We start from the raw sequence: 19,347 nt of genomic DNA on the forward strand, positions 1-19,347 counted from the left end.
ATATAAGCCAGAATTGCATGGTACCATTTCCAGGGCCAGGATGGGGCTGCAGGGGGTGATCAGGAGAACTTACCTAACCGTGGTCCATTCAATCTTCTGGCTCCTGATTCCAAACCCTAAGCCTGACCCATACCTGACCATGTGCCCTCAACTCAACCCTTCCAGGAGATCGCTGCACTGTGGGTGGTTCTGCCCATGTCACTTCCTGGTTGCCAACCCTAACCCTAGCCATGGCTCTGGTTGTAAGGGGGCCCACCTCTTGCATTCAAGAACATAGATCTTTCATTTCTGAAAATATGCAATGATAGGACATATTACATGATAAAAATCATTCCCTAATTGGAAAGTTATAAAAAGATTATTACCTATAACAGTATCATTTTTTGGCTGAGGGGAAAGAGAATTGGTATGGGTACAGAGACTCAAAGAGGAGAAGAGTATGCATGAATAAAAATTACCAGAAAAATATGGTGGAGGAAAAGCAAACCAGAGTTAGGATTAGCATTTCATTACTGTGAAAGGTACCATGTGCCGTATAGAATGTGCTAATGATCAGGCCGAGCCTATGATTTTATATGTGATCTAGCTATCACAAATCCAGAAGTGACTCAGAGGGAAAAGCAAGCCACCCACGGCAGATTCACATCAATCCTGCAACAAGGCTGTTAAATTAAGCCAGTTGCAAAGTGGGCTTGCCCTGCTATTCTGGCTGCCCCCAGGTAGCTCTGAAAGCACTTGCTAAATGCTTGTCGTTCATACAAGCTGTTCACTCCACCAATCAAGTCTGCAGGAGGTTATTTCTTACATCACACAACTTGCAACAAATTTTTTAGCGAATACTTGCCTTACACAGAAACCTACTTTCAATGAAAAGCTAATTTCCAGTTCTATGAAATCATCTCAAATATACCTCTTCTTGACATTTCTCCTGAAGAAAAAAGAAACCTGTTGGGAGTTCCAATATCTCTGAGGCATATTTGCCAGTTTATTAAAATGTATGTGCCAGATAAAAACAGTCTACATTAATTTGCTATGTAACAGATATAGACAATTTGCTCTAATATCTTTTCCTTGTGTCTCTGGACAGTTCTCCCACTTAGCCAGCTCCTCCACAGCTGCCTCTCACCCTGACGAGGGCTCTCAGCCCACAGACTCAGAGACTGCCTACAGTGCTGGACTGGGCAACTGCACAACTGCATGGAGCCCTTACAAGTATGGTGTTCAGGACCAAGAGCCATTATATGAAACAATCATTCATTTAGCAAATATTTAACGTGCACTTAGTGTGTGCAAGTCATTTTAATAATAGTTTTCAGGAATCTAGAAATCAGAGACCAAAAAGGATTCTTGCTCTCAAATACCATAAACCATGCCATTGGGAACTTGTCACAATTGCTTTTTTGGTAAGGAAGGCAAAGAAAGAGATAATCAAAAACATATGTTTACTGTAAGCTGTGGTTTTATATTCAAGATTGGACTTGAAATTACATTTTCAGTGTCCGCACTATTTTTTGCGGGTGTAAAATCCCATTTTGCTACTAATGAAATCCTCTTCCCCCCTAAGGAATATAGTTTTAGGAGGCAAGATTTCAACTCAGTAAATTTCAACTTTTCTTTAGAGAAACAGGTATGTATTACAGTAAAAAGTACATGATAAACTGGCTTTTCTGAAAATAGGAGATACCCAGAGATAAATCCTTGTTACAATAATAGTTTCAGTGTCTTTGAAGCATATTAAAGTTGATGTAGTTCCTGAAAATAAATTTAAATGAATTTCTCTGCAATCTCAACAGTGGCTTCTTATAATAACCTCCTTTGTATAAATTCCTGGCATCAGGACAACAAAGTTTTATGGTACTGACATATTGATGAAACCTCTGATAGTTTATGTTCACCACTTTAAAAAAGGAAGCATGTGGGAACTCTAAGATGAACACATTGAGAATTCAATAATCAGAACTGAACATGTCACTACTTGCAAACTTAGACTGCGGAAGGAAAATTAAATGGATTTTTAAAAGAGTAAACTGAGATCATAAAAACTCTACTTACTTCAAAAAGACTATCCAGGTATGTTTGGTAAATTCCAAGTTAAAAAATATTATAAGACATAAAAGAAGCATTGGGAAAAAAGTTAATCAAATAACAGATAATACAGAACATACTTTAGAATAACAGCTTCTCCTACCATTGGATATGTCACATTTCATTAGCATGGATTTCCTCTGACAGTTCAGGAATAATTACATATACTTTTAAACATAAGTTTTTCTGTACTGTTGTGGAAATTATGCCCATAAGTCACGAGTTTACATGAGGCATATCAAGGAGTATCAGATATTGATGAACAGGAGTGTTTCAAAAATATCATTTCCATATTTGATGAGGTCAAGTAAGTTATCTATGAGACAGGCCCCATGTAACTGTTTCATTCAACACTAAAAAGGATAGAACATATTACTTACATTTAAGAAATAAGTAAAAATTGACTCTTATCCTTGTATCTCTCTGGTGAAATCTAACCCCAGCTTTTCTTACATAGCCAACAGTCCTAAACAGACATATACTGGATCTTTCACCAACTAATTCTGTGAACTTAGACAAGATACTTAATATCCCTGATATCTCTTTAAGTGAAAAATAACAATAAGCTATTATTTATCATTTAATTATCATAAATAACACTTTACCTCCTGACACTGTAATAATGAAAATAGATAATATATGTAAACTACCTGAGCACGGTGCTAAGTAAACACCTGCTTTTATAAACAACTTAAAACAAAAATAAATTAGTCAAAATCTTTATTTCTCAGAGGAACTTTTGCAATCTGGTAACAGTTGAACGGAATTTAATCTCAAAAACGAAAGGGCTCAGAGTTTGAACGGACCTCAAACTCCTACCTAACTTTGAGTACTGAAGGTGTTTCATCTAACAGGGGTCCAAGGAGGCCAAAAATCAGCCAGAGCTTCCCAACTAGTTAGTGGAGAAACAAAGATGAGCAGAATGGAAGGCTTCTACATTACCGATGCTGTGCTTCTCTTCTTTAAATGTGTATTTTAATTAGTATCAATGAATAAGAGGATGAAATTCTTTTAATTCCCCTCTGATGCAATACATTTTAAGATTTCACATTACATTTTTATCTTTCAGAACATGGCAGCTCACACATTTAGAAACAGCAGTCGTGGAAAAGTGGTTTGGCATGAGAACCTCTAATTTTTATATTAGGCAGAAATAGAGGGGGTTTGTGATTGTAATTTATGTCTGTTTTCCTACCCTGACTGCAGGTTTTTCCAGCATATCCAGGATGGCACTTGCACTTGTTGGGTCCAATACATTCACCATGTTTGCACTGTGGTTGGCATACAGCTGTGAAGAGAGGATTTAATGCATTACTTCTAGGTCAGTTGAACATCAACCGTATAGCATCTATGTCATATAGTAGTCTGATAATAAAAGAGAAGACTAAGAACTTACAACAGAATAGCACAAATATATAAATTCACTATGTCTGAGTGTGGTAAGCACTGTTAGACTAAATACTCTCACATACATGTAGGAGTGTGTGTGTGTGTGTGTGTGTGTGTGTGTGTGTGTGTGTATCGCTTGGGTCTGGAAAACTGCCTAAACTTAAGTATAATGTTAAAGCAGTAAAAAAAAAAAAAAAAGAGGTAAAACTATGAATAAACACAACTGATAATTGTCAACAGTTGCAACTTTATAATAACCGGTACCTGTAATTTCAAACTCATTCCCCCCAAAATGCTTCAAAAGTAGTTTTTAGTCCAAAGATATTGGGTATGTATGAACTCCAGATAAATTTCTCATTAAATAATATCTATTTTATTGGAAATGCTATTTCTAATATGAAATGGCTTGAAATAAAGTAAAAACTAAAAATTCAGTATTTCTGGAACTTCAACTTAAGATCCACTTCATCTTGATCTTTCTTAACCCTAGGTGTGTTGCAATTGCCTACACCCTTGCTGTGGTCTATCACAGCAAACAGGAAGTTCTATTTTACAATTACTATCTTCCATCAACTGAGTTGCTCTTTCCTCAAGATTCCAAAATGCTGTAAAACGTCACTCAAAGCTTTTTACAGTCTTCCATTTCTGCCAAGACACTGGTCAGAATTTATTCTGTTTCCTCTATACCAGTGATTCTCACCTGAGGCTATCTTTGTCCCCTATGTAACATTTGGTATAAACAGACATTTTTGGTTGTCATACTGGAGAGAGGGTGCTACTGGCATCTATCAGGTAGAATACAGGGAGACTCTAAGCACTCTACAATGCTCAGATAGTCCCCTACAAAAACAAATCATCCAACCCAAAATGTGATGGTGCCAGACTAAGAAACATCGCTCTACGCCCAATCTGTGCACAGTGCTATGCGAGATGCTAAAATAGAAGAAAACTCGTTGTATAGCATTGTCACTAGTCTCAAAGAGCTAACAGTGTAGATGAAAAGACAAAACAATCACTTTTCATTTAGGGCAACATTTGTTTATGAGAAAAATGGGTGGCATGTATGAAATTTGTGAAGAAATCATCACACAATCATATCCACAGAGATTTGTACAAAAAGCCTCAGAAGAGACTTGAGTTGGTTCTTAAAGCATGGGTAGACAGAGAAGGGGAAGACTCTCCAAGGTAAGGAGAGTTATATAGCAAAATAAATTATCATTTACTCAGGGGATACTTGAGGCAGTGAAGAGATAGCTTAATGTCAATGGAAAAATGAGACGTAGACCATCACAGGTGAGTGCTATCAGATGATGACGTTCCCTAAATTTCAGACTGAGGAAAATACACTCTATCTACAGGAAATGGGAAGTTTCTGGAAGTTTATCATCATCATCATCATCAGGATAATTACCTGATGAAAATAAAAATTCTAAGGATATTAACCTGGTGATGTTATGTGGGATGGACTAGAAAGTCTAGTTGACATGTGAAAGGCATGATTTGTTTGTGACAGGAAAAGAGGGGCTTCAGTGAGCACTGAGTGAGGAGTGGACACCTCTTGGAGACCAAGGGGAATGTAGTCGACAATGACCCTGAGTTCTAAAGTCCCTGACACCTGTTACTTCCCATAGCAGCCAAGGTTGCGTCCATTCTGGGATATGCTCCTAGTTTCCTCGCTCACAATTCTCAAACATCACTTCCTTCAAAACTTGAACACTCCTGTAAAACCAATGTGCTAGTTATTTTTTAGTGTTTCCTCCAGTTCCTCACTCAGCCCTTGCTGACCTCTCCCTCATCTGGCACTCCACAGTGCTGATTTGCCAGTTTTACTTCAAGCCTTTCCTGCTTGTCTGTCACCCCACCTGGTATCACTACTAATCCTAAGTGCTGCTCAGCAAGTATTAAAAAGCTTGCAAAAAGAAGGGATGAGCAGAGTATAGAGATGCACTTGGAAAATTCTTAAAACCTGATTTTAGACATGGCACGAAATTCAAAAGGAAGCAATTTTGTTCAGGTCTTTGAGAAGAAATGAACCGTCTAGGAGGGTCTTCGATATGATTCTTCAGTCAACTGGACACGAGTGGATGGTTTATATGCAGTTTTTAAAACAAGTCCCAGAAATAAACTATTCTTCATGTTATTTCCAGGTCCCATAACCAAGAAATGCATGTTAAAAATTTTTTCATATTAAAAGATTTTCCATAAATCTTAATGTTTATATATGAATACAACCTGAATGAATCAATTATCACTGAGGCACCCAGAGTGTCATAATTTAAAAAATAAAGTAAACGTCTCAAAATCAGTAAGTGTAAGTCGAAGTAATAATCCCCCCAAATAGCTGGAATTTGAAGATATCTCTAAAAAACATGGGAAGTACCACTTAAAAACATGAAAAATGTATTTAGAAGAGGACACATTATCAAACAAACTTTAGGTGCCTAGGTTTATTGCCTTTGACCCCCTGAACAGCTTGATGACCATCCATTTATGGTACTTTCAGGTGCTGTACAGGAACAAAAGCTTTGATTGTCCCCCTCCCTTTCTCATTGTTTGTTCTCAGTGGAGTGCCCTAATCTTAGGCACATCACAAGCACACATTCCAAAAGGCCAAGACTGTTAATGTTTCTTACATGTTTACAGTGTCAGTAATTTTCAAACAAACTGCTGTTTGTACTTCCATCCAACAGACTATTCACTAAAGTAACTAATGACCTAAGTATTAGCCAACAGCTACCAACGGAATAGGATATTCATAATGCTGATGTAACCAATCATTTTCTCTCATAAAAAGAAAACACTCTGAAAAATATTGCACAAAAGGACCTTCTCCCATTCTCTTGCATCAGGTCTGTGGTGGAATTCGATAAACATGCATTGGACATTTGTTATATACATGCATTATACTAGGTGAGTGTCAGGGCGGATGAGAGAGTCACCGAGGATATGAAAAATTAACTGTGGAACTGGAATATACTGACCAAAACTTACCAAGAATTCAGAGAGAGGAGATGCAAGAAGAAAGGGGGGAGGGGCAGGACGGTCATAATCTATTATAGTCACAACTATGATTGCAGATCCTGGAAAGGCCCCCTGTAGGAAATGGTGATCTGAAGAAATCCTTAGAGGTTAAGAGGCTGAGAGTTGGGATGGAAGACAAAAGCCTTTCATGTTTCTTGAGATAGACCTGGACTGCAATGTATTTTCCTCTCAGGACTGCCTTCGCTGCATCCCAAAGCGTTTGGATTGTTGTATTTTCATTTTCATTTGTTTCCATATATTTTTAAATTTCTTCTCTAATAGCCTGGTTGACCCATTCATTCTTTAGTAGGGTGTTCTTTAACCTCCATGCTTTTGGAGGTTTTCCAGACTTTTTCTTGTGGTTGATTTCAAGCTTCATAGCATTGTGGTCCGAAAGTATGCATGGTATGATCTCAATTCTTGTATACTTATGAAGGGCTGTTTTGTGACCCAGTATGTGATCTTGGAGAATGTTCCATGTGTACTCGAGAAGAAAGTATATTCTGTTGCTTTGGGATGCAGAGTTCTAAATATATCTGTCAAGTCCATCTGATCCAATGTACCATTCAGGGCCCTTGTTTTTTTATTGACCATGTGTCTAGATGATCTATCCATTGTTGTAAGTGGGGTATTAAAGTCCCCTGCAATTACCACATTCTTGTCAATAAGGTTGCTTATGCTTGTGATTGTTTTATATATTTGGGGCCCCCGTATTCAGTGCATAGACATTTATAATTGTTAGTTCTTCTTGATGGATAGACCCTGTAATTATTATATAATGCCCTTCTTCATCTCTTGTTACAGCCTTTAGTTTAAAGTCTAGTTTGTCTGGTAGACAAAAGCCTTTCAGAATATGCATAAAATACAGGGGAAGGGAAGTGAAGGGGTTCCCAGTGCCAAGTGTGCTAATGAAGCTCCACTGTCAAGTGCTTACAACAGCAGAGGAGCCAAAGGGTTAGGGCAGATCATAAAAGGCACCAGCGGCAGAAATCTTGCTGGGTGCTTGCCAATATCTATTTTTCCCTTCTTTTTAAAAAGAGAATGGCAGGGCACCTGGCTGGCTCAGTCAGGTAAGCAACTGACTCTTGGCGTAGGCTCAGGTCATGATTTCACTTCATAAATTGGGGCCCCCACATTGGCTCCATGCTGACAATGCAGAGCCTGCTTGGGATTCTCTCTCTCTCTCTCTCTCTCTCTCTCTCTCTCTCTTTCTCGCTCTCTTTCTCTCTCTCCACCCCTCCCCTACTCACACTTGCATCTCTCTCTCAAAATAAATAAATAAGCATTTTTTTAAAGGAGAATGGCATTTCTGTTTGCTCATTTGGGGAGTGGGGAATGAGTTGGCAATGGAAAACGACATTCCTTATCTTCCCTAGTAGATATGGGTAGCCAAGTGACTAAATTCTGGCCAACTATAGGTAAACAGAAGTTACTGCATAGGGCTTTTGAAATGCTACTTCAAAAGGGGGCTGACTAGTCATGGCTGAACTACACTGGCCACTTTATGACCATGAGGGGATCCTGAGAAGGGAGAAGAGTACAGAGCAAGAAGTCACAATATTAACCCTTAATAACCATGCTGGCACTGTTCTTTGTGCCCCTGTTATTTGCAGCCAAATACAATTCCTAATTGATTATCCCTGAACACAAAGTTATGGAATCTGACTTTATCTGTGTTTATTAGCAAGCCAGCAGATGTTTTCTTTGGTACGCATTTAGGACAGAAATGTTATGAATAGATCCTAATAAAGGAATAACAACTTGTCAAATTTATTTTATACCTCTAATTTAACCAAATAATCATAGAAGTAGCTAAAGAACTTTATTCCTAAATCTAAAGAATTAGATCAAAAATATGTATTCATCTTGAGGCTAGAGAAACACTATTCCAACTTCTGTTAAACTGGTCCCCCTTTTGGTAACCCTCTCCACTGGAATGTGAGCTTTCAGGAGCCAGCAAACAACAACCCTTAAAATCTGCTGTGGACAGCAGGTCAGGGGTTAAAAAAAAAATCAAAAGAGTGGTCCACTTTAGAGTGATCTTCTAAACACATCAAAAATAGATGATACGCTTGATTTGGAGGAAACTGGAATTTGGAAATTTGCACTTTGTGTCTGTTGGCGCTAAAGGTTAAGCAGAAAAAGCAGCATTGCTTTTCTGGCCTTCGTGTGAGTCAAAGACAAGAACTTTGGGCCATATTTGGAGGTCTGCTCTCCTCTGGTATCACATATGGTATAGCAGCTCAGTAAATGAAAGTCAGGTGAGGATCAGACAATCAATGAATGACAGATTTTTCCCCCCAAAACTGGATGGCAGAATGAAGCCCAAATGGGCAATCACTCTCAAAATTTACTAGCATTCTTGCAGCATAATCTCCAAGGTGCCCTTAAAATAACGTGTCATTGTTTTAACTAGAAAAAGAAGCACGACTCAACTGGCAAAGCAGACATAGGTCTTCCATGTCACGCCCCCATGCCTTCTGTGTGACTGCAATCTACAATTTTACTCTTAAGAAATTCATCCTAACTGATATAGCTGGGCTTCTGAGAATTGAACAGTTTTCTGACACTGCTATGTAATGAGTTTTCAAATCAGTCAGGGGACAATTAAACTCCCACATCAGTTCTATATAATATTTCTTATGTAAACTAATCACGCAGGGAGTCAAGTATCAACATGTGAAAAACTGAGGACCTGTTGAGATGCCCAAGCAAGCGGTGGGGATGGAGAGACAAGGGGAACAACCAACTCAACCTCAGGTGTTGTTGGTAACTTGAGAAGGATTTTCTAATGTAAGTAAGATTGTCTTTAGGGTCCTAAGAATCATTTGTAATTTTTGCCATCTACATCGTGTTGCCGGTCAGATATAGCACTATTCAAAGCAGAACAAAGAAACTTGTCCTCCAGGATATGTAATTTAGAAACAAAGGTGACACAGAAGTATGCAAGGGTAGGCAAGAGAATGACTGGATACAAAACAGGGAGATCGCAGAGAGCTCTCATTACACCTAAAGCTTCAGAGAGCCCAGCTATGGAAAAACTCATTGTGATGAGAACAGGAACATATGATGAGGAGTATCTTTTACAAAAAGCAAGTGGCCTTGGAAGAGAGAGAATTGCTGAAAGAAGCGGGAAACAGGTCTCTTCATGAGACCTGAAGAAATGGAGGCAGAATTTTACAGGACTCCACTGGAAAGGACCTTGTGCTACTCCCTAGGGCAGGTACAACACAATCCAGAAGAAAGAATCCTCCAGATTTTAAGATCTCTAGAGAAAAACAACTCTGCGGGCTTCCTAATATCCTGTATCCTAGTGTCCACTATCCAATTTCCAAATCCCAATTCCTGGTGTAGTAAAAACTGAAATAAAAATGTCCCTGATTGTTATCACTATAAAATACTACGTATTAAATGTTCTCAGGAATACAGAACTCATTTTATATGACTGGTTAAATTCATCCTCACAATATCCATATGTGGCAGGAAAGAGACAGACTTTATCCTCATGTTACCAGCACAGAAGTGGAGGCATGGAATGTTCAATGACTTGCCCAATACCAGAAAAGAACTCTTACCCCAGTTTCATGGTCAATCCGCTAGTTCTTATATTAAGAAAAAAGCCAGAAAACCTAACATTTTGAGGGGCTTTAGAAGAGGAGAGGAAAAACACCAAGCAGGAAAGGATGAGAGGGGTAAGAGTGTCAAAGTGATTAAAGATGTAAAGGTATTTTAGTTACATTTTCAGGAAAGAAAAGTTACAGCTAAGAACGCGATCTATAATTTAAGAAAATTAAAGTAACCAGAATATTTTGCCATAATCCCACTCCATTGCTTGTTCTGTAACAGATCCCAGATTCTGAATCACTAATGAAGTATATAACTGCTATCTCTTCTGAAGGAGTGCTACATCTACGATTTTCTTTTGCTCTTGCATTTTATCTAACATTATTTTTACTAAGAACTTAGGAGCTATAGTCAAACGTTAAGTCAGCCAATCAATTTATCATTTAGGGCATGAAGTTAAAATATACAAATGTTTCTGGTCTATGCAATGTCATCTTCCAAGAGCTATCTGACAATCTTATTTTATTTTGGCCTTTGGGAATATCCAACTCACACATATTTACCCATTACCTATTTCCTCTATTTAACTTTTAATTCCTGAAGTAGACCAGAGAAAGTAAGTGCCTGCATCTGCACCTTTGTATCTCAAACCAGTTTCTATTTAACATAGTTAAGCACTATTGCTGACCACTTAAAAAATCTTCTAAAGGTTGCTATCATTTTGAGTTTACTTAGAATTCTAATTTTCCTGTTCTCTAATGTGATATAAGAGTGAAATTTAGATTAATACCAAATGATACTTTATGAACACATAAGAAATTGTTACTACTTATTTGGAAGTGTGATATAGGTTTTACTTTTTCTCTTTTCTTAGGTTAACAGCAACAATCAGCACACCTAGCCCCCCAGATCTTTGTTTCTAAATACCATTCCACAATAAAGGAATCAGGGCTGGGTCAGGGAAGCTGGAATATTTTGCTGAGACAAAAAACACGGATGTATTCAAAGAATGGTGGAAACAAGTGAAAAGGACATAGGAGATCGCTTGGGGGTGTTCCCACTGGCCAAATTTGGAATGATTTGAGCACAAAGAAAAATAGGAATCGTAACTGATAACAAATAATGAAAGAACCCATATGTCCAAAGTGATTCTAAAAAAGAAGACAGAGTTCTTTATAGAAGAATGCCAGCTAGGGGCGCCTGGATGGCTCAGTAGGTTAAGTGTCCGACTTTGGCTCAGGTCATGATCTCACGGTTTGTGGGTTCAAGCCCTGCATTGGGCTCTATGCTGATGGCTCAGAGCCTGGAGCCTGCTTCAGATTCTGTGTCCCCTCTCTCTGTCCCTCTCTTGCTTGCTCTCTGTCTCTCTCAAAAATAATAAACATTAAAAAAAATTAAAAAAAAAAAAAGAAGAATGACAGCTAACCCGCAGAAGGAATAACAGAATTCAAAAAATTTTGCAACAACCACTGAAATAACTAATTTGGAAATAACTATCCATAGATATTAAAGCTTTCATGGGCTATAAGTTTGTTAGGAAACAGAACAGTCAAAACAGTTTCAATGTATCATCCAACAGGTTACTAATTATAAAAAGAAGATATGTTTCAGTGGCAAATCTGAGAACCTTAATCAAGTGATCAAACTTAGCATCACCAAAAATAGAACTACATCGTGTGCAATGGGAGTATCGTAATAAATGACCACCTATGTAATATTCTTGCATAAAAGGTTTAGTTTAAATCAATTGTGGAACATTCTACCAATCAGTTGGTGTACACTCAAAAAAACGTCATTGTAAAAAGCAAAAAAAAAAAAAAAAAAAAAAAAAAAATAAAGACAAAGTGACAGAACTATTCTAAATTAAAGGAGACCAAAAGGGAATGCCACTAGATATACTATGTGATCCTTGATTGGCTCTGAATGCAAAAGAAAAAAAAATCCATAAAAAATAATTTTTGAGATAATTGGAGAAATCTAGACTGCTTATTACAGGATAGTACTGTATCTATGTTAAATTTCTTAAATATGATAATGATACTGTGATTTGTAGGTAAAATGTCATTGTTTTCAGGAGATGCATGCTGAAATATTTAGGCATGAAGTGCCATTATGTCTCCAAGGTACTTTCAAATGGTTTAAATAGAGAGCAAAAAAATGTACAATATGTTAATAATTGTAGAAGAAGAATATATGGGTGTTCCTATACTGTCAAAACTTCTGTGGAGTTGAAAATTTTCAAACACAAAAATGGGAAAAATTTATAAACACCAATAGAATAATATGCACACCTTGACAAATAGTATTACTTCACTTGTGAACCACTGTTCACTTATCAGTGCACTCTTGAGGAGGGTTTAAGAGTACAGGTGTTAGAGTTAGACCCCTGGGGTCCCAACTCTATCACTATGACCTATGCAGATTACCCACCTTCTCTCTGCTATAATATGCAGATCATAGGTTGAATCTGACAAAGTTGCCAGAATTCCCATTTTTTATTGAATAGGAAACCCACATGGTGCATGTAGAACTTATCCATAGAGTTGCTGGAACAGCCAACTGAGAAAAATCCAAATAAAGTGCTTAGGACAGTACCCATCTCACAGTAAGAGCTTAATATAATGGTAGCTATAATGAGGTTAAGGATGGCAAAGAGGAAAGGCTCCAGTGTCTGAGACATTGTATTAAGAACTGAGGGAATACAGATCAATGAGATGCCAAGTCCTCATCCTCAGGAGGCTAAGTCCAGTAAGGAAAGACAGAAGTAAGCAAAGATGTCTTAATAACAGATGCATTTGTAAAGGATACAGAAGAGGAAATGATCGATTATACAGATTTAAGAGAGTCAGAAAAGGTTTTGGGAAGGAGTAAAATAAATCTATAAGAGAACTGATTTCATAACGTAAGAATTCTTTAGGATATAAGGAAACATTAAAGTATTTGTTTTCATTGAAAATACTTATATTTGTCTTAGCTGAGGAGATGATGCTGTAATTTTGAGGTTTACTGAGCGATCACTGCAAAAGGCCAGAAAATTTTAATGTAACCATTATCACTTCTTTCAGCAATCAGAATTCCTGTGTTTAAAAGAGTTACGGACATAGTTAAGCATCCAACTCTAGGTTTCAGTTCAGGTCATGGTTTCACGGTTTGGTTCGTGGGTTTGAGTCCCATGTCAGGCTCCATCCTGCTGGTGTAGAAGCTGCTTGGAATTCTCTCTCCCTCCCTCACTGCCTCTCCCTTTCTCATGCTCTCTCTTGCGCTCGCTCTCTCAAAATAGATGAATAAATGTACAAAGAACTATTTTTAAAAAATGGAATCACTTTTGTGACCGTGCATAGATTTGATGGGAGGCGCATTTGTGCTGTTTTTAAAGAAAACATTAGTTTATTTACCGTTCCAAATTTATCTGATGAAAAATCCTAAACAGAAATTTAGAAACAACCTAAATGACCATCAGTGAAGGACTGGGTAAATAAGTGGTGGCCTAGTGGCCTTCCTGCCTCCAGTACCATGGACTTCAATCCAGGCCTGTCTACCAATAGAGGGACCTCACTAACCCATGATTTCACCATGATATTCTCCTCCTTACACTCACTCACTCACCGACTCCTCGTCATGTTTACCCAGCTCATTGTAGTAGTTCAAGCTCCAACACCACATTTCTGATTTGACCCCTGCCTACCCCACTAGCCTCATCTGCAATCACATCCACAAAGGTACCAACTAATTGCAGTTCCCAGAAAACAACACACTCTGAGACTTCCATTCTTTTCTATGCAATGTCCTTCTTTCCATTGTCTGCTGGACTAATATCTACTCAGGCGTCACTACTACTCAGATTAAACATTACCATCTCCACTTTGCTTTAGACCCTCATTCTGAGTTTGGAGCCCTTGCTTTCATAAGCCTCTGCACATACCTCTATCATAAGTTATTTATGTATCATCATTAGCTATTTTCCTTATCTAGTTCCATTAGACTTGGAGCTCTTTAAATACACAGTACCTTCTCTGAAACAGCATACGGTCTCCCAACCAAGACGGATATGACAGGTGTACAAGGTGTTAAGAGAATACAGAAAAAAAAAGATTTCTCTGTAAAGAGGGAGGGGTAGCAAAAACTGTCAGGAAAAGCTTACAAGAGGAAATGTGAACTGAATCTTAAAGGACGAGTAGGAATTCACCACATGGATGGGTGAAGTGCCTTTCATGCAGAGCCAGCAGCGTAAGAGAATCCAGAGATACAAGAAGCAGCAGACAGTCTGAAAATACAATAGCAGTCCACTCTCACAGTGCCTATACAGCAGAAAATAATCCTTTAAAATTAAGGCAGTTGTCAGCCTGGAGGGCCTTACACTCAAAGAATCAGGAGTCCATCCATAATTGCAAACCATCAATGGATTGTAAACAGCAGATGCCACAATCAGACTATATTTTATGTGTTTTCAATTTCTTTTTGGAACCTTCATAAAGAGTTAAGATCTATGATATGTAACAAGGTCACAAGACAGGCAAATTCAATATATTCATTTTTTCCAGTAAATTGTCCTTCCTGAAAACCACAATCTAGTTCTTGAGATTATGTCTTGTGTATCTTTTCCGTCCCTTGTTCACAGAGGTCCTGGTCCTTACACCTTCACAAGTGTGCCGAGCTGAGCTGAACTGGACAAGACACAGTGGAAGTTACCGCACTGGATATAAAAATACGTGAGACACCGACAGTAGCTTCATGGAACTAACGGTCTAGCAGAACGAATGACACAGATCTACAAATAACCACTGGGCAGGGCAGTGTGAGACAAGCTCCAGGAATATGTTACAGCTAAATGCACGGAAAGGACAGGAGAATTCCCACTGCTAAGGTAAGGAAGGCAGAGAAGAGAAGGTAGCATCTAAGCTAGAACTTGAGGCAGGGCTGATTTTCAGAACGTTTGCAAAGAAAACAAGAATTAAGAAAGAATACAAACTTCCAAAATAAGCGTGGCCATTTATTCCTAACAATGATTCACTTTGAGTTGAATGTTTGCCTAGAATTAGGAGTCACTGTGATGTAAAAGAGAAAAAGCCAACTGCAAGGGGGAAAAAGGATGTAACGTTTGTACAGGGTGATTTTTTTCCCTGGTCAAAATGGTTTTCAAAAACTTAAAACTAGTAGATAACATTTCAACCAACATGCAATGTACTATTTTCCCTCTCCCACATTCTTCATACACGATTTAAGTTGATCCTCTATGGACACAGTAGCGATGAATATCATTGCTGACTGAAGAAGCTGAAGGAGGGGAGGGAAGCTTTGTGTAGGATTCTGGTGAAGAGATCACCAGATCACAGCTTGAGTCCCTCTCAGATCTCGCCCCTGAGCTCTAGACCAATCACATACCACACCCTCCACTGCAAAGTCTCACCAAGCCCTCCGAACATAGCACATTGAACATGGAAGTCATCACCTGCACTTTCTTCAATGTTCTCTAGGTCACGGACTAACACACCAGAAACGGGCATCATCCTTGATTCCATCTTCTACATTCCTCACAACCATCATCATCAGCCACCATTTTACTGAATGCGAATTAACATATGCTGCTTACTGAGCCAAGTGCTTTGTAAGCATTTTTTCATTTGATCCTCATAAAAACCTATGAGGTAGGGCTCTCACCTACACTTTACCAAAAAAGAAGCTGTTGTTAAGAAAGGTGAAGTACGTTTCTCAAAAACACAGTTCACAGTGGCGGTAGCTGCCACACCAGCAGTGGGTGTCTGCAAAGCCCGAGCTCCCCACCACTGTCCTAATGCTACATGCCTCTCCCTCCTTTTGTAAAAGTATCTTTCAATCCCTATCCTTCTCTGTGTTCTCACTACCACTACTTAAGATAAAACCTAACTGCTCACCAGGTTTACTGTAATTGCCTCTAATCCTGAGCCTCAAATGGCTGTTCTCTAAACTACCAATCAGGAAAACATTCAGAAATTAGCCCCAGAACCTCAAATGCCTATAGGTCCCAGGCATTTGCCCTGAAGGAGTAAGCCACGTGGCAAAATGGAGTACATGCTTTTGCCAAACAGGACAGCCACTGAGCAACCAACCCCAGCCCACCGATTCCCTGCAGCAATACAGGACTCCCGATTTTGCAACAAAATCTGATGCTGACAACCATTTTTCCTGTGAAACACTGGCAACTATTTCAAGAAATGTTAAAATACTCTGAAAGGGAAACCAAGTTCACCTGTATGCAAAATCTGACCTATTAGCACAGCTAATACAGCTTTTGCTGTACCCTATAGCAAAACACACCTCTCACCCAGTATTGTCCTAATATGTGCACCTTCAACATTGACAATGACCAACATGGATGCCTAGAGCTTCATCCCATTGCAATGATATCTGCAGTGCAGAGACATCAAGCAGGTAATAGCACTCAGTATATTTCTGTACAATGAATAAATCAACTAAACACCACCCAGTCCATAAAATCTTCCTGGATCCTCTCCAGCAAGAAGTGTCTCTTCCTCTGAACAGTCTCAACTCTTTGTTCCAAACTCTTTCCTACTTTAGAATCCTAGCAGGAATAAGAGACAATCATCTTACCAAATTAGCTCCTCACAAAAGAGAGTCTATGTTTTACTAATCCTTCAATCTCTCCCAGCACCTAACTTAGGTCCTTGCTTCCACTAAGTTCTCAAATGTTTGTCAAATAAGTCATAGCAACTCTAAATGTAATTCTACAATTGAATTCTAGTTTCTTCCGGTTCCTTTTCCTTTGGTTAGCTAACCAAATCCATACTCCCCTCTGAGGTTTGCAAATGGATATTATTAGAGATGTGGAAAAGGAATGGTTCAGAAACACAGACAGCTATTCGATGAAAATTTTATTTTTAGAAATGAATAATATGAGAAATCCACTTCCAGTTGATTGCTTTCAAAAAATGGGCATAAAAACAAATGTATTTAAAAACATGCTAATCTGTGGATATTAGGAAGGACTCTAGTCAAACACTGAGGTGTTCAAAGTATTCCATATATAGTTATATATTATTACACTCTATATGTTCTACATATTGACCACACACTAATAACAGCAAACATTTATCAAGAATTGTTCTGCATGAGGCACCCACAGCCAGTGACAATTTGCAAAGTAGATCTAGTGATTAAGAAATTGTGGCTCAGAAAAGTTAAATAAAATGTCTATTATCTTATAATTGGTAAGTCACAGGAATAGGTCCTGAACCTAGGTCTGTTGGTGACACATTCTACAGTTCACTCTTAAACAACACAGGGGTTAGGGGTGCCAACCGCCTTGCACTCAAAATTCTGTGTATAACTTTAGACTCCCCAAGAACTTAACAACTGATAGCCTATTTTTGACTGGAAGCATTACCGATAACATAAACAGTTGATTAACACCTATTTTATGCTATATATATTACATACTGTATTCTTACAATAAAGCAAGCTAGGGAAAATAAAATGTTATTAAGAAAGTAAGGAGAATACATTTATCGTACTGTACTGTATTTTTAACAAATCCATGCATAAGTGTACCAGTGCATTCAAACCTCTATTGTTCAAGGCTCAGCAGCACTTTCCCTGGCATTGCTTCCTTAACTTCAGCCGTAGTTCTGCTAGTTAAACCTATTAACTCTTACTAACTATAAAATACATACATTATGATTATTTTTAAATCCCCCTGAACAAAGAAACCCTTTAACTTTTACTTCTAGCACTATCAAATTTTCCCCAAAATGTTTTTATTAAAATCCTCTCTTAAAAACATTTTCTATGACACGTGCTAGTGTCTTTTATCTATCAGTTTAAAGTACATTGCCTTCTTGGCCCCAATTCCACTAAAGAGAATTTCACCTATTTCACCAGAATCTCCCACTAAAGTGTCACAAGGGTGATTTGTTAAGTGACACTATTCACTTCCAAAAATATTTTAAATGAGGAACCTTTTTTGTACCAAAACAACATGAACACTGCTAAGTCCTATTATAACATCTTTTATATTTTACACAATAAAAATATTTCTTACCTGAATTCTTCCACGGAGAATTAATGATATGAGATACAATTCCCTCAGGTTAATGATAGGCTGGTGTTAGTAATTTCATTTGGTGGACTTTTTTTTAATTTGCTTCTTTAAGTATTAAAAATATAAACTGTCCTTTAAGTTAGAATGGAGGTCAATTTATTAGATTCATAAGACAGGAGAAAGGAATTATAAACTGAAAGGGAAAAGTTTAATGTAATAACTGAAATAAAATTAACTTACATAATTATGAAGAGTAAGTACATCTCTAAAAAATATAGTTTTCCCCAAAAAAGGCAACTCAAAAACACAACTAAGGTTAAGTTTTATTGATAGCTTTGTAAAGTTATTATTTAGAGGTTATGCCTTTCAAGACATAGATTAGCCAAAATTATTTCAAGAAATATGTTCATCTAACCTTTGAGCTGGCACCTTATCCTGGCTATTCTCTGCCTTAAGACGTAGAAAGCTGCAAAACAAATGTCCAAAAAAAGAAATTCCAGATCTTTTCTCTGTAAGGAGGCTGGACTTGGGTATTTAGCAACTTGTTACATTCCCGGAGACTTACACATATTCAACTCTCAGTGCTTTTCTGAAACAAAAAAAAAAAATCTAGGACATGTTTAAAATAGTAATATTTTAGTCACCATTTTGTCATTAAAAAACATTTTGTAACAAAAATATTAACCAAGTGAAGTTGTGCTATTCTTCCATAGTCCAAATTCTAAATTAGAAGATTTCAGACTGCTCACGGCACTGTACCTTTCCAATCCAATTTTTCATTTTCAGAATATTAATTTTTGGTCCCAAGAGACAGTATCCTTTTATTTAAATGAGTGTTGGACAAAATATCTGAAAAAAATTAGAACTGTGAATCAATTAGTAACCAAGGCTGGTAGTTTTTAAATTGATAGATCTTTACTTACCTGTTTCTTACATATTTTGTGTTCCCTTCTCTCTCCAACTTTGGGGAGGAATTAAGGTTTGTTTTTTCTTTCCTTCCACAGCATTTTCTTCTTGCATGGCTGCTTTGGTTGTCAATAGCAACAAGAATTACCGTGAAAGCTCAGCCATTTCACTTGAAGATACATAAATAACCCGGTTTAATGAAAGTAAACGGAAGAAACTTGAAATAATACTAATAATGGTTAGGATTTGACCAGCCTAGAGGTCCTAGAGGTAAGGGAAGAGAGGATTTTTTACTTCTTTGTGGATTAATACCTTCCCTCTTTAAGGCGTAAAATATTGGCTTCAAC

The 19,347-nt window shown here is 37.8% G+C and overlaps 1 protein-coding gene across 4 annotated transcripts in view; it reads right to left on the reverse strand.

Moving 5' to 3' along the window:
* The window catches only part of NPNT (nephronectin), an 82,610-nt gene that overhangs the window by 46,497 nt on the left and 16,766 nt on the right, over window positions 1-19,347 (reverse strand). For 2 of the 4 annotated variants that reach the window (XM_042935764.1, XM_042935762.1), the window contains exons 3-4: window positions 18,510-18,560; window positions 3,281-3,373 (exon numbers count right to left, since the gene is read on the reverse strand). In XM_042935764.1, the coding sequence (XP_042791698.1) occupies window positions 3,281-3,373; window positions 18,510-18,560 (144 nt within the window). The remainder of the gene's footprint in view (window positions 1-3,280; window positions 3,374-18,509; window positions 18,561-19,347) is intronic. The other 2 variants (XM_042935765.1, XM_042935763.1) reach the window with 1 other exon arrangement.

Source organism: Panthera leo, chromosome B1 (genome assembly GCF_018350215.1).
Source record: "Panthera leo isolate Ple1 chromosome B1, P.leo_Ple1_pat1.1, whole genome shotgun sequence".
In the NCBI taxonomy this organism is placed as follows: domain Eukaryota; kingdom Metazoa; phylum Chordata; class Mammalia; order Carnivora; family Felidae; genus Panthera; species Panthera leo.